Source organism: Neomonachus schauinslandi, chromosome 16, assembly GCF_002201575.2.
Source record: "Neomonachus schauinslandi chromosome 16, ASM220157v2, whole genome shotgun sequence".
NCBI classification, from domain to species: Eukaryota; Metazoa; Chordata; class Mammalia; order Carnivora; family Phocidae; genus Neomonachus; species Neomonachus schauinslandi.
In genome coordinates this window covers 40,491,039-40,504,397 of record NC_058418.1, presented here as the reverse complement: position 1 = coordinate 40,504,397, position 13,359 = coordinate 40,491,039, and the positions used below count along the sequence as shown (strand labels likewise).

Sequence of the window (13,359 nt, the reverse complement as noted above, 5' to 3'; positions counted from 1 at the left end):
TCTTTTATTGCCATTCTACTAAACCTAAATGTTAAAGATTTCCTGAAGTCTCTTTTTTTCCTGCCCAAACCGAAGACTTTTAAAAAAATTTTTATCCTCTCTAGTATCTCTGTGCTGTTGACTGCCCTTCCTTGAAATCCTCTCCTCTCAGTAGTTTAAAGACAAACTTCCCAGATCGTCCACCCAGGCTCCCTGGAGGTGTGCATTGAACTCACAAGGCACTACACAATACTTTAAATTTTAAGTGAAACACAAAATAGTCAACATCTTTTGGATACCACAGGCACTACTAGCTCAAAGTCGTTTACAGTTTCAGCGTTAGATTGCACTACTTTCCTTGTGATGATGTCGTCTTTGTGGAGCTGGGCTTTCATTGGTTGTGATAAAAAGCAAGCACCACATGAAACTAGTATGGGACAGGAAATGAGGGTGGCAATGTCAGATTCCAAGGTTTGAGAAGTTGTGCTGTACCTAGTAGGTGCACATATCCCATTAGGAATAATTGTGATTAATAAGAATGAAATCTAAATATTATTTTCTTTTTAAAAATTTTTTTTAAAAAAGATTTTATTTATTTGAGAGAGAGCACTAGCAAGCATGAGTGGGGGGAGGGGCAAAGGAAGAGGGGCAAGCAGACTCACTGCTGAGCAGGGAACCCGAAATGGGGCTGGATCCCAGGACCCTGGGATCATGACCTGAGCTGAAGGCAGATGCTTAACCGATTGAGCTACCCAGGCGCCCCTAATTTTATTTACTTATTTATTTGAGAGAGGGAGAGAGAGCGCACGTACGAGAGGGGGAGGAGCAGAGAGAGAGGGACATGCACACTCTGTGCTACGTGTGGAGCCCAACGCGGGGCTCGATCCCACGACCCTAAGATCCTGACCTGAGCTGAAATCAAGAGTCAGGCCCAATCAACTCGGCCGCCCAGGTGCCCGTATTATTTCAATTTAGGTGTATTATTTTTTCAAATGGCTACTAAGTTATTAGAACATAAATATTTATTAAGTTGTTTTGGACTTAACAGGCAAATCAGTATTTCTTTTGGCCCAGGGGTGCCATAAAAAATCACCAAGAACTTAAGGATGCCATGAAGTGAGAAAGTTTGGGAACCTCTGGTCTGACGCATTTCAGAGGGCAGAGTGGATGCTCTATTACTGTTAACTTCCTTTCATCCCTTACTTTGTTTGAGATGGTTCTCTCCTAGTTCCTTTCTTCAATGATGATTCATTCATTTCACAGATACTTAGGGAGTGTTTCTTCTATGGCAGGCGTGGGTATCAAAGATGAATCGATCTCAATCCCTACTTCAAGAACTCTAAAAACCACTCCATTTTATCACCTTTATTACTTTATCTTTCTCTTCTTGCCAAATTTCTACAGATATTTCCCCCAGACATAATCTGTAGCACTTTCTCAACACGGTGGCAACATTTACTTCTGTGGCATCAGCTATCATTTTACTGATGATTTCAAATTTGTTATCTCTACTTGGCTTCTACTTTGAACTGGTTATAGCCTCATTCCTCCATTTCCAGCTGTATCCAGGACATACTCACTTCAGTATCATGTTTTTACTTGAAGCTTGATGTATTTAAAACAGCATCTTCCTCCTTGTTAAATTCCCTTCCCTCCAGCCACTCCATTTCTGTTAGTGTTGTTACTATTCTTCTGGCCTTCCAGATTTCAATTATCTATAACCATTTTTTCTCTTTACATCTCCTATTTCTAGTCTGTCAAATTTGGTTCTTTCATTCCCACAGAGGCGCTTTTTGCTTCATGCTCAATTAAACCAACTTTCTAACAGTCTTGCAGTTTGAAGTCTCACCAACCCCCAACTATAATGTTCATGTTGCTGTTAACTTCTCTAACATGTGCTTTTTATCATGTCATCAAGCTAAAAGAACCCTCAGTGCTTCTCTGTAACTCAGTGACTCAAACTCTCTGCCTGGCTTTTTGTGGAATTTTGTTCTGCTTCCACTTGTTAAATTTTATTGCATATTTGTTCTCTTTAAGTCTTCCAGAAAGTTGCCATGCTTATTCCAAACTTTGTCATTCAATCAACTATCAGATTACTTAAGAATTATCCTAAGCTTTTCCCTTACCCCAGCAGCTCATCATTCACCAGTTTTACCTCAGAAATCTCTACATTCTCCCTCTAAATGTCCTGTTTCAGAATCCCCTCATTTATATTCTGGGCTATTGAAGTAACCCCTCAACTGATCCTCTTACCTTCGCCTAAGCTTTCTATGAGACAAATGAAAATCATTTCCTTGCTTAATCAATATCCTTTAGTTCCTCCCCACTGACTTGAAGATAGTTAATACTTAGTATGGCTTTCAAGACATTCTTATCTTGGGGCGCCTGGGTGGCTCAGTCCGTTGGGCGGCTGCTTTCGGCTCGGGTCATGGTCCCGGGGTCTTGGGATCGAGCCCCGCATCCGGCTCCCTGCTCGGCGGGGAGCCTGCTTCTCCCTCTCCCTCTGCCTGTCACTCTGCCTACTTGTGCTCTCTCTCTCTGTCAAATAAATAAATAAAATCTTAAAAAAAAAAAAGACATTCTTACCTGGCCCCCTGCAACCTTCACTAGCTTCAGCTTTCCTCCCACATTTCTCTCTAGCCACACCAAAGTACCTATAATTCTCTGACCATGCTGTGCTTTTTCACTTTTTTAGGCTTTTGCACATGTTCATTGTACTTGAAATGTCCTTATCTCAGCCAGCTTTCTTCCTGGCTAACTTCTAGTCCTTTAGGAGTGGGCCACTAATAACATTAGGTGACTGGTAGATGGGGAACTTTATAATGGATGGAAGTGGCTAACGTCATCTGAACCTACTGATCAATCTTAACATTAAAAAAAGACTTTCTGTACCTCTTAATATGATGCAGAAAGAAGTTCTCAATCCTGCCGGTGAGGAATTCTACTAAAAACAATTGAATCTGAGCGCCTGGGTGGCTCAGTTGGTTGAGCATCCAACTCTTGGTTTCTGCTTGGGTCATGATTTCAGGGTCATGGGATCAAGCCCCATGTCAGGCTCCGTGCTTGGCAGGGAGTCTGCTTGGAAATTCTCCCCTGGCCCCTCCCCCTGCTCCCTCTCTTTCTTTCTCTCTCTAAAATAAAATAAAATAAAATAAAATAAGGGTGCCTGAGTGGTTCAGTCGGTTAAGCGTCTGCCTTCGGTTAAGTGTCTGCCTTTGGTTCAGGTCATGATCTCAGGGTCTTGGGATCGAGCCCCGCATCTGGCTCCCTGCTCAGCAGGGAGTCTGCTTGTCCCTCTCCCTCTGCCCCTCCCCCCACTCGTATTCCTTCACTCACTTGCTCTCTCTCAAATAAAATCTTTAAAAATAAGATAAATCTTAAAAAAAATTGAATCTGAATCTTATCAATCATCCAGATCTACTTACTCGTTTATTGGACACACAGGAACATTTTAAAGCATCTAACTAGGATAAAATCAAGAAAACCTAGCCTTTGAGTAGCTCCATAGTACAAATGACCCAGTGTTTACATCAAGTAAATGACAAGGAGGAAGAGAGGAGAATTGATAGATTAAAAGAAACTCAAGAGACATTTCAACTGAATGTAATGATGGAACTTCTTTGGATCATGGTTTAAACAAATTAACTGTAAAAAGAAAGTTTTGAAATGATGGGGAAATTTGAACACTGGATATTAGATTATATTAGGCATAATTTTTTTAGGCTTGATAATGGTTTTGTGTGTTTGAAAAAGAAGCCCTTTTCTGTTAGGGTTGCATATGAAGTATTTACAGATGAAATGATACTTTAATGCCAATTCCAGCCTCCATAATCCAGTGTATACATGGGGGGCAGAGCAGAGTAAGTGGGTTGTAGGCAAAATATGACTGAGCATGACTTAATAATTATTGAAGGTGAATGATGGATATGTGGAAGTTCTTTTTCCCTTACTCTTATGTGTTTAAAATTTTCCATAATAAAACATTGGGGGGGAAAAAGACAACCAGGCATAAGGGTCACTTGTTTTGGATAGCTTTACTAATAGTGACTCCTACTCAGAACCAAGCTAGGTGGTCTGTTTATATATCAACCTAACTGTTCACACCTCTATTGTAACACTTATTTCACTGTATTGTATCTGTTGTCTTTAATCTCTCCTATGACTGAGCTTCTTGACATATTTATAATTAAGTTCCTGATTTCAGTTACCATCAAAAGATATTTGCTTTCATAGATTTTTGTTATTAGATATTTTGTAACATCTATATATCACTTTAATTTGTTTTCTTTTAGGTTGCATAGCAGTAGGAAAATCTCTGAATAGCCGAAATTTTAGCAAGCTCTTGCACTCTTGCCCATACCAATGTGATCGTCATAAAGTCATTGTGGAAGCTGAAGACAGATATAAAAGTGAACTAAGGAAATCACTTATCTGTAACAAAAGTAATTAATTCCGCAGCTTTGAAACTGTAATTATGACTATGCCTTCTGAACTGTGATCTAGAACATTAAATATATTAAAAAGCTAGAGGGCAAAATGTTGAAAAGAAAATGTCTCTGAGCAACCAGTGTTTTAAGATGTACCCAGGGAACAGATTTAGTCTCTGGTAGTTTAAAAATTCTTCCTAATCCATCTAAGAATTCCCATTAGAAGTGGGGGGGTGGGGGGAGGAAATACCATATTAATGGAATTGATGTGCTCTTACTCAGCTTGATACTCTAAGTATCCTAAATGTTTTCTGTGTTTTTCAGAAATTCTGCTGACCCCACGTAGAAGACGACAACTCAGTGGTGAATCTTCTACCTCTGGAGAAATAAGTTAATATATTTAATTTTTAAATAAACCTAAATTGCATATAGTTCTGAGAAAAAGAGGACAGCTGAAGGATTGTTCTCAGTCTCATCATTAATGGTTCTTAAATGATAATCCTTGGCTTTGATGAAGGCCATAGGTCCTAAGAAAAGAGGCTTCTCACTTTCCTTCCTCATGTTGCTTTCTCACCCATTGCTTGCCAGCTGGGGAAGAAGCAGGAGGAAACTAACATTTATTAAGCACTTCCTGTATGTTAGGTGTACTACAGACATTTCCTTTAATTCTTATAATAATATTATTATAAGGTAGGTTTTATTTTATTCCCACTTTAAGGTACAATGAGTTGGCAAATGGCAGAGCTTACATTCAAATGCAAGCCTGTCTTTCTTCAGAAGCCCCTGTTCTATCCTCTCGATCACATTTCTATTTTAAGAACAAAATTATTCTCCTATGTATAAGTGCCTCAGAGAGATTTTGCAGAAGGTTTAGGTTCATAACTACAGCACTTCACACCATCAGAATTGAAGAGACACATAGAACCCTGCTTAAAAATCAAAATACTTCTTAAGTGATGAGTTAATTTATGAGAATTTTTAACTACGGGTTAACATTTCAGGTTTATAACTATTCCAAATTTATTACAGAGAATTAAAGAACGTTATCACTGTATTCTCTTCATATGGAATTAATGCCTGAAGAGTAAGAATAAGCAGTTGAATAACCTTACTTGTCAAAATAACCTGGAATTTAGTAGTGTCTATAGAGTTATTCTGTTATTTATTGCAAAGATATTTAGACTTGATACATATGGAAACATTTTGCCATATACTTTTAATTGGCCATTTTCACTTCCAAAGCCTTAAAAGAAGTTTCAAATTTACTTTTTTAAGATTTTGGGGAGGAGTTCACCTGGGTGGCTCAGTTGGTTGACCGTCTGCCTTCAGCTTGGGTCATGATCTCAGGTCTGGGATCAATCCCCACATCAGGCTCCCTGCTCAGCGGGGAGCCTGCTTCTCCCCCTGCTTGTGCACTCTCTCTCTCTGACAAATAAAATCTTAAAAAAAAAAAAAAAGATTTTTTTTTTTTAAGTAGTCTCTACATCCAACGTGGGGCTTGAACTCAAAACCCCGAGATCAAGAGTCACATGCTCTACTGACTGAGCCAGCCAGGTGCCCCTTGAATTTACTTTTTATATCTGGATCTTTTTCTAAGTTAAAAGTTCTGCATGCAAAATAAAATTATGTACAGTACTCCTATAGGGCAGCCCACTTTTTTGAAATATTTCCTGTAGAAACTGTTAGAGAATGGTAACTTTTCCATAGAAACATGTTGCACTTGGAAAACTTGCTTTTGACAAGGAGTTGGCATCAAGTTAATAATAGATTTTTTTCAACAACATGACTTAAAAGCAAATATATAACAACTAAAAATATCCTATAATCATTTTACATAGTAAACTCATTTGCACAGCCTCATGAAATGTACATAATTATGGTTATACATTGATTATACAGAGGGATCCTAAATACTATTAAGTGATGTCCAGCTCATAAATACATACATCTTTTTTGTAGGTTAGAATTCCTTTAGCTAAAAACAAATAGTTAATAATTTGGCCTGCTTTTTTTTAGAATTTATAAAGACATCTTGAGGAGGTATGGAGTAGATTGGTCTTACAAACCTCTTTCGCAAGCAGGCTAGGAATTTTGGATATGTTGCCATTTCCCCCCTTTGATTTCCCTTTCTTTTTGAGAGACATTTATGACCATTTGTTTGGCTGTAGGTTACATTCAAATTTGAAACCATTCTTTTGAGAAGAGACCATTGCAGCATCTCAGCATTTAAAGAGCCTTGGCTCTCGTTCAGAATGGACTGGTATCTTGAGAGGGTTTGAAAAATAAGGGTTTCTAGAATTGAGCCTTCTTGCCTTGTTTCCCCTATTCTTTCCTAATACCCGATCAACATTAAGAAGAGCACTAAAGAAGTCACAGAAGGGAGTCCTGTGGGGTAGAGCTGCTTCCTCCTTCTAAGCTGCCCTGTATTCAGCTGCAGTAAACTTTGAGGAATTGGGCACAGATGTAGGAGTCAGTGAGATGGCAGCTTCATTAGAAAAGTGGGAATTGGCTGTGAACAACTTCCAGATGCCTGTATCCTGAACGTTATAATAACCTGTCCTATCCTGATTATGAGTTCAAATCATTTAGCAAGTGAAGTTGAAATCATGTATTTCTTGGATAACAGTAGTTTTCCAGGAGACCCAAAAGTAAAGAGTAACGTCATTGATAAGTTTTTTTTGTTTTTTTGTTTTTAAAGATTTTATTTATTTATTTGAGAGAAAGAGAGAAAGCACAAGCAGGGGGAGCGGCAGAGGGAGCGGGAGATGTGGGGCTCTATCCCAGGACCCTGGGATCATGCTGAGCCAAAGGCAGACGCTTAACTGGCTGAGCCACCCAGGCGCCCCCATTGATAAGTTTTGAAACACTTTTTACCAATAAGTTTTTTCTTCCAACAAGTATTTATTGATCCTCTCCTATGTGTCAGGTACTGTTTTAGGCCTTGGGATATGATAGTGACCAAAACAGACAAAAATTCTTATCTTCATGGATCTTGTATTCTAAGTAATACCATTAAGTAATAATCAGACATTATTTTTATTGATTTCTCAGCCTTCTGATAGGATTTTTATTTCTGTTTTAAAAGATCTGAACTATGGCTCCTGTCTTAGGAGAGCTAGACAAATGGCTAACAGTCTTGACCTGCAAGGGCAAGATTTTCTAAGGTTTTCCCAGCACAACTATTTCAAGTCCTCCTAAAGTAAATAGTAGCCTTAAGTGTGAATACAAAAAAAGCCCTCCATATCAGCATCTATCTACAATGATAACATGAATTAGCAATTAATGAAAAAGCTTAAAAGAAAACTATTTCCTAGTAATCATCACCAGAAGATATTTATGTTATTAACACCAACTGTTTATTCTTTCTTTTGTAGAAAGTATCCCTAAAAGCCAGATAGTTGAAAACTTCCTTCCCCCCTTGTGCAGCCTATTTTTTGAGTTTTAATCAAGCTGAACACCCATATAGGTAGTGAATGTGTTTTTTAAAAATGAATTTCAAAAGACCCTTATTCTTTAAAAATATTTATCAAGCCTGTTAATTAAAGTAACAAGTGTTGATATTCTTTTTTATTCTATGAAGTAATGGAGCCCTTTGGGAAGACTGTATCTGTAAGATAGGTAAGCTGTTTGTTAATTGTCCTCACAGGAATGTTGAGAGAATTAACAGTCAAATGTTTATAAATTCTTTTTTTTTTTTTTTAAGATTTTATTTATTTATTTGAGAGAGAGAGAGAATGAGAGAGAGCACATGAGAGGGGGGAGGGTCAGAGGGAGAAGCAGACTCGCCGCCCAGCAGGGAGCCCGATGCGGGACTCGATCCAGGGACTCCAGGATCATGACCTGAGCTGAAGGCAGTCGCTTAACCAACTGAGCCACCCAGGCGCCCAAATGTTTATAAATTCTTGTGTTTCTTGATTGAAAGGTGTTACAAGTATTATTACAATAGGATTAAGTTACAGTTACTGAAGAATTCAGAGTGATAAGGCCTAGCTTCATAGTAGGCACTCAGTTTTTAAATTGACATGGATTTCTCTGTGATGAGTAGTGCAGGCATGAAGCTTTCTCACTATATAGTTCATATCCTTAGAATAAGTTAAGCACTTATTTGGGTCTCAAGAAGATCCCTTTTTTCAGCAAGTACTAATATATTCTACAATTATTCTTAATTACAGAAAAAAGAAGAATTCGTAAAAACTTTACTGAAGAAGAAGTAAATTACCTTTTCAATGGAGTTAAGAAAATGGGAAATCATTGGAATTTAATTTTGTGGTCTTTCCCCTTTCAGCAAGGACGGAAGGCTGTGGACCTTGCTCACAAATACCACAAGCTGACCAAACGTCCCAAGTGTGCAGCTCCTTGATCAGAATACCTGTCAGTTTTTAGTTTGAACTCTTAAAATACAATGCCTTGAGAAAACACAATTTAAAATACTCTTCTAAACGCTCATGAAGCAGGGAATCTAAAAACAGGAATACTGTTCTAATTACATACTTTTTGTGATGCTTTGTCTCATCGAATTATTAAAGTAATTTCTAAAACAATACATTTTTAATGTGTAGATTAGTAAGACAAAATTCCTTTATAAGGTCAAACATTCATTTAGGAATATGCTTTTATTTTTCCTTAAGCTCGAGGAACACAGGTCAGAGAAAAAAAATGATCAGCCTTTAAACATTATTTGACATTATATTGTAATGGATACCATGTGAGACATTTGGATTTTAGTATATTCTTACCCAGTGAAAGTTCTTCCCCAGAACTTAGAATAGTTTCCCAAGCTGTTCACGTGAAGTTCCCACACATTAAATCAATGTTTGACATTTTGTTAACGAAAATGTTCCTCTTCTAAAGGCTGATTATGTAATTCCTTTGAATACTCCCAAATTCTATGGTCAGGTTCACTTCTTTTTGGTGTATGTTTATTTGTTTTGCTTTTTAAAAACTGAGAACATTTTTTTGTTCATTTTTAAGTTAGTTTTCTTCTAGTGGAAAACCAAACTATTTGATCTCAATTTTCTATTTTTCTTATTCTTTTTATATTTCTATCATGATCCCCAAAGGATGCTGTTGCAGCCTTTATTATACTTAAAATGCTATTGCTGTGGCAAGGTGATTAAGTATCAGGGCCTGAATCCTCACCTGTATACTTACGTAGCCGTTGGCTCACTGCCTCATGTCATTGTAGATTTCTTCAGTCCCAGAAGTTATTTCCTGTAAGTTTGTATTCTTTGACCTTTTCACATCATGACTATTTCTACTTTGATAAACTCAGAGTTTTTATTAAATTTTTAATTTTCTGATCCATAGTGAAAATTCCAGAGAGCCAATATGCAGAAAATTTTCTATTTAAATCCAAAATTTCCTTTAAAGGAAAGAATAATTTACAATTAGGAAAATTCCTTAAAGCATTTAAAGTGTGAATGAATCTAGTCCATTATCTGTCAGTATTTCCTAAGCACTATGGAGATTATTTAAATAGTCTGTTTGGTTATTTCGATTTGTACTTCTCAAGATTTATGCAAATTATTTTAGGTCAAAAGGGAAAACATTTTGTCTGTTGTTTCAGCCTTACCAGTTTAGATAATCGAAGTTGTTTCTTAATATTGTTTAAATACGACTTAAGCATATTTTTCCACTTCAAGTGGGTCTCAGGTAATAGTTCTTTTATTTTTTTTTTTAATTTTTAAAAAGATTTTATTTATTTGACAGAGAGAGAAACTGAGAGGGGGAACACAAACAGGTGGAGTGGGAGAGGGAGAAGCAGACTCTTCACTGAGCAGGGAGCCCGACGCAGGGCTCGATCCCAGGACCCTGGGATCATGACCTGAGCCGAAGGCAGACGCTTAACAACTGAGCCACCCGGGCACCCCAATAGTTCTTTTATTGACTGGGAATTATGTATGTAACAGAAAAATCAAACACTGCTTAAGTGAAGCATCCCCAAGAATATGACATACTGTAGCTTAGACACTGATTTGTATCAGTTATTGAGGCAATATTTAAATTAACCAGTATTGGGGCACCTGAGTGGCTCCGTTGGTTGAGTGTCTGACTCTTGGTTTCAGCTCAGGTCATGATCTCAGGGTTTGTGAGATTGAGCCCCGCATGGGCTCCATGCTGGGCATGGAACCTGCTTAAGATTCTCTCTCTCCTTCTGCCCCTCCCCCCCCTAAAAAAAATAATAAAAAGAAAATAACCAATACTCTATTGCCTTCTGAAATATTGAAATTTTGTCCTAACCCTTGACTAACTTTTGGTTAACATGAGCTGCTTTTTTTCCTTCAAATGGAAATATTTGGTAATAAAATAAATGACATCTCAAAAGGAAAGCCGAAGAATAATGACAGAGAACTGTATGGCTTTAGGAATTCAGACCTGGCCAAATCAACTGGGAATAAAAAATGATTTTAATAATGACAGACCTTTGGAGTTGGAACTGACCTCAGTTATAGTTTGCTGCCAGAGGCATGAACTGCTGTACCTGGCCATTGGTGGCTCTCCTTAATTTTACAAAAATCCTCAGAAACATGGAGTTTACTACTTAGGGTAATAATTGATGGTCATTTCTTCCTTACATTAAAATGAAATGTGCTTTCCTTGAGCACCTTTTGTAGAATCACAAAAGTTGAATTTCTTTTCCACTATGCCAGTCCTTGAAAGGCAAAGATCGATATCCATCACTTTCCTCTTTTCCCTCTACATGCTTTATCTTTCATGCTGATAAGCCCCAGTTACTTCAGCAGAACAGTGTCATGTCTCCTATGAACTTAGTCACTGACCACTGGACACTTCTTTTGTCTTTTTTTTTTTTTTTTAAGATTTTATTTATTTGACAGAGAGGGAACACAAGCAGTGGGAGTGGGAGAGGGAGAAGCAGGCTTCCCGCGGAGCAGGGAGCCCGATGCGGGGCTCGATCCCAGGACCCTGAGATCACGACCTGAGCTGAAGGCAGACGGTTAATGACTGAGCCACCCAGGCGCCCCCACTTCTTTGTCTTTATAAACTGTGTCCAGAAAGAAATGTGGCCTGACTGCCAGAGTAAGGGATCAGCTTTGAGGGGCCCAATGAGGTTTTATGGACCTCACCTGAGATAGTTCTTGGTATTCTACATGATCAACTCAGACTGTAGTTAATATAGTTTATGATTTACAGATTATAATTTTAATTAATTTCTATTTTGTTCTTAGGCTTTTATTTTTAACCCCACTACAGAACTCAGCAGTCTCTTAAATTTCATCTTGCTACATTTATTTACTTATTTATTTTTTAAAAGATTTTATTTATTTGACAGAGAAAGACATAGTGAGAGAGGGAACACAAGCAGGGGGAGTGGGAGAGGGAGAAGCAGGCTTCCCGCGGAGCAGGGAGCCCGATGCAGGGCTCGATCCCAGGACCCTGGGATCATGACCTGAGCCGAAGGCAGATGGTTAATGACTGAGCCACCCAGGCGCCCCATCTTGCTAGATTTAATCTGCACGCAGTTTGTCATCCGGTATATTAGGCATCCCTTCCTGCTTCAGGTCATCCACAGCGTGAGTGTGCTGCTGCTTTCTCATCCAAGTCACTGATGGCAACTTGAGTTGGCTGGGCCAGGGTGAGAGGTTGGGCAGGCTCCTAGCAGCCTCTGGTGGTCCCTGCTCATTGGTCCCCTCTGGGCCTGGTCTTTAACTTGCCTCAATGCTATCATTCAGCTTACATTTTTCACTTTCTTATCTATGATGTGAATTGCCAGATGCCCTGTTGAAAACTGCAGTTGCTGTGTCTGCAACATCCTCCTGCCTGGTATTCCTGCAAAAAAGAAAAAGACTAAATCTAGTCCTATCTTTTCCTTTTCCAACTGGTCACATTAGAGAATTTTACCTAGGGCTGATAAGTTCACTGGCCTGTAGTTTTAAACTCCATCTTCTGTCCTGTGAAAATTCAGATTTATGACTTGTAACACTTTCAGACTTCCAAGGGTGTAACTCTTAATGGGTTTTCACTCTCATTGTCTTGTTTGAACCTTACATTCAGGTTGGCAGATGCTATGCCCATTTGTTGGATCCTGTAACTCTTGCTGCCAACATTTGGCAGAGCCGGATCAGAATTCTGCTCGTTTGAAACTCATGTAGGTGGTTGCTTTTCCACCATATCCCACTTCCTTGTGATATTTAGAAATGCCTTATAAAGTGAGCTGTTTGAGGATAGCAAGATCCCTCGGAGGCCACACCTAAAGTTAAGCTGGATAGGTGAAATGACTTGTTTTTTTCCCATTACTTTATTTCCCCTTGTCGCTTCTTGACCTTTATTCTTCACATCTTTTTCGTTCCTTCAACCCCCCACCCCAAGAAAGGAAATTAAAGCTGCCTATTTGTGGTGTGAAATGCTGGCTCCCTGGAAATAACATTTTTTAAAAACCCGTTAATAAACTCGAGTGTATTGTTTACTGCGGCAAAGATCACTGCCTTGCAGTTTTAATAGGGTCAAGGAAAGAGGAGTAGAAAAGCGGGCTATTTATGAGGATTTGAGGGTCTAGTTTAAGGTCGATCTTTCAGTGCGGGGCTTGGTGAGAACTGGGCAGAGTTCATGATTCAATAGTTTAAACTCAGTGAATAAGATTGAAGTACGGGGATGCTATCTTCTGGCACTGGGGTCCTCGGGAAGGTTTCTTAAGCTTTCCAAGCTTCAGGTTCCTCGTCTGTGAAAGGGTTAGATACATTCAGTGAGATAATGTGTGACTGTGGCACAGGTAAGCGCCAGATAAATGGCGCTGTCGTGCACTGGTCTCACTCCAAAGCCTGAACTGTTCGCGCCAGCCCACTTCGCTTCCTGGCCCCCGACGGCGCACCGCGAGCGCGGAGCGGCGCGAGGACCCCAGGCCGGGTGCCGCTGCACCCCTTGGCCGGCAGAGGCCGCCCGCGCGCTCTCCGTCCGGGCGGTTCCCCCTCCAGCCGCCGTCGCCTCTCTGCGCATG

At 39.2% G+C, this 13,359-nt stretch overlaps 1 protein-coding gene across 1 annotated transcript in view; it reads left to right on the top strand.

Moving 5' to 3' along the window:
• Positions 1-8,819, top strand: part of TERB1 (telomere repeat binding bouquet formation protein 1) — a 43,468-nt gene extending 34,649 nt beyond the window's left edge. Inside the window, exons 15-17 of the mRNA XM_021704078.1 lie at positions 4,272-4,421; positions 4,731-4,796; positions 8,579-8,819. Of these exons, the coding sequence (XP_021559753.1) occupies positions 4,272-4,421; positions 4,731-4,796; positions 8,579-8,766 (404 nt within the window). The 3' untranslated portion in view covers positions 8,767-8,819. The remainder of the gene's footprint in view (positions 1-4,271; positions 4,422-4,730; positions 4,797-8,578) is intronic.
• Positions 8,820-13,359: the final 4,540 nt, after the last annotated feature.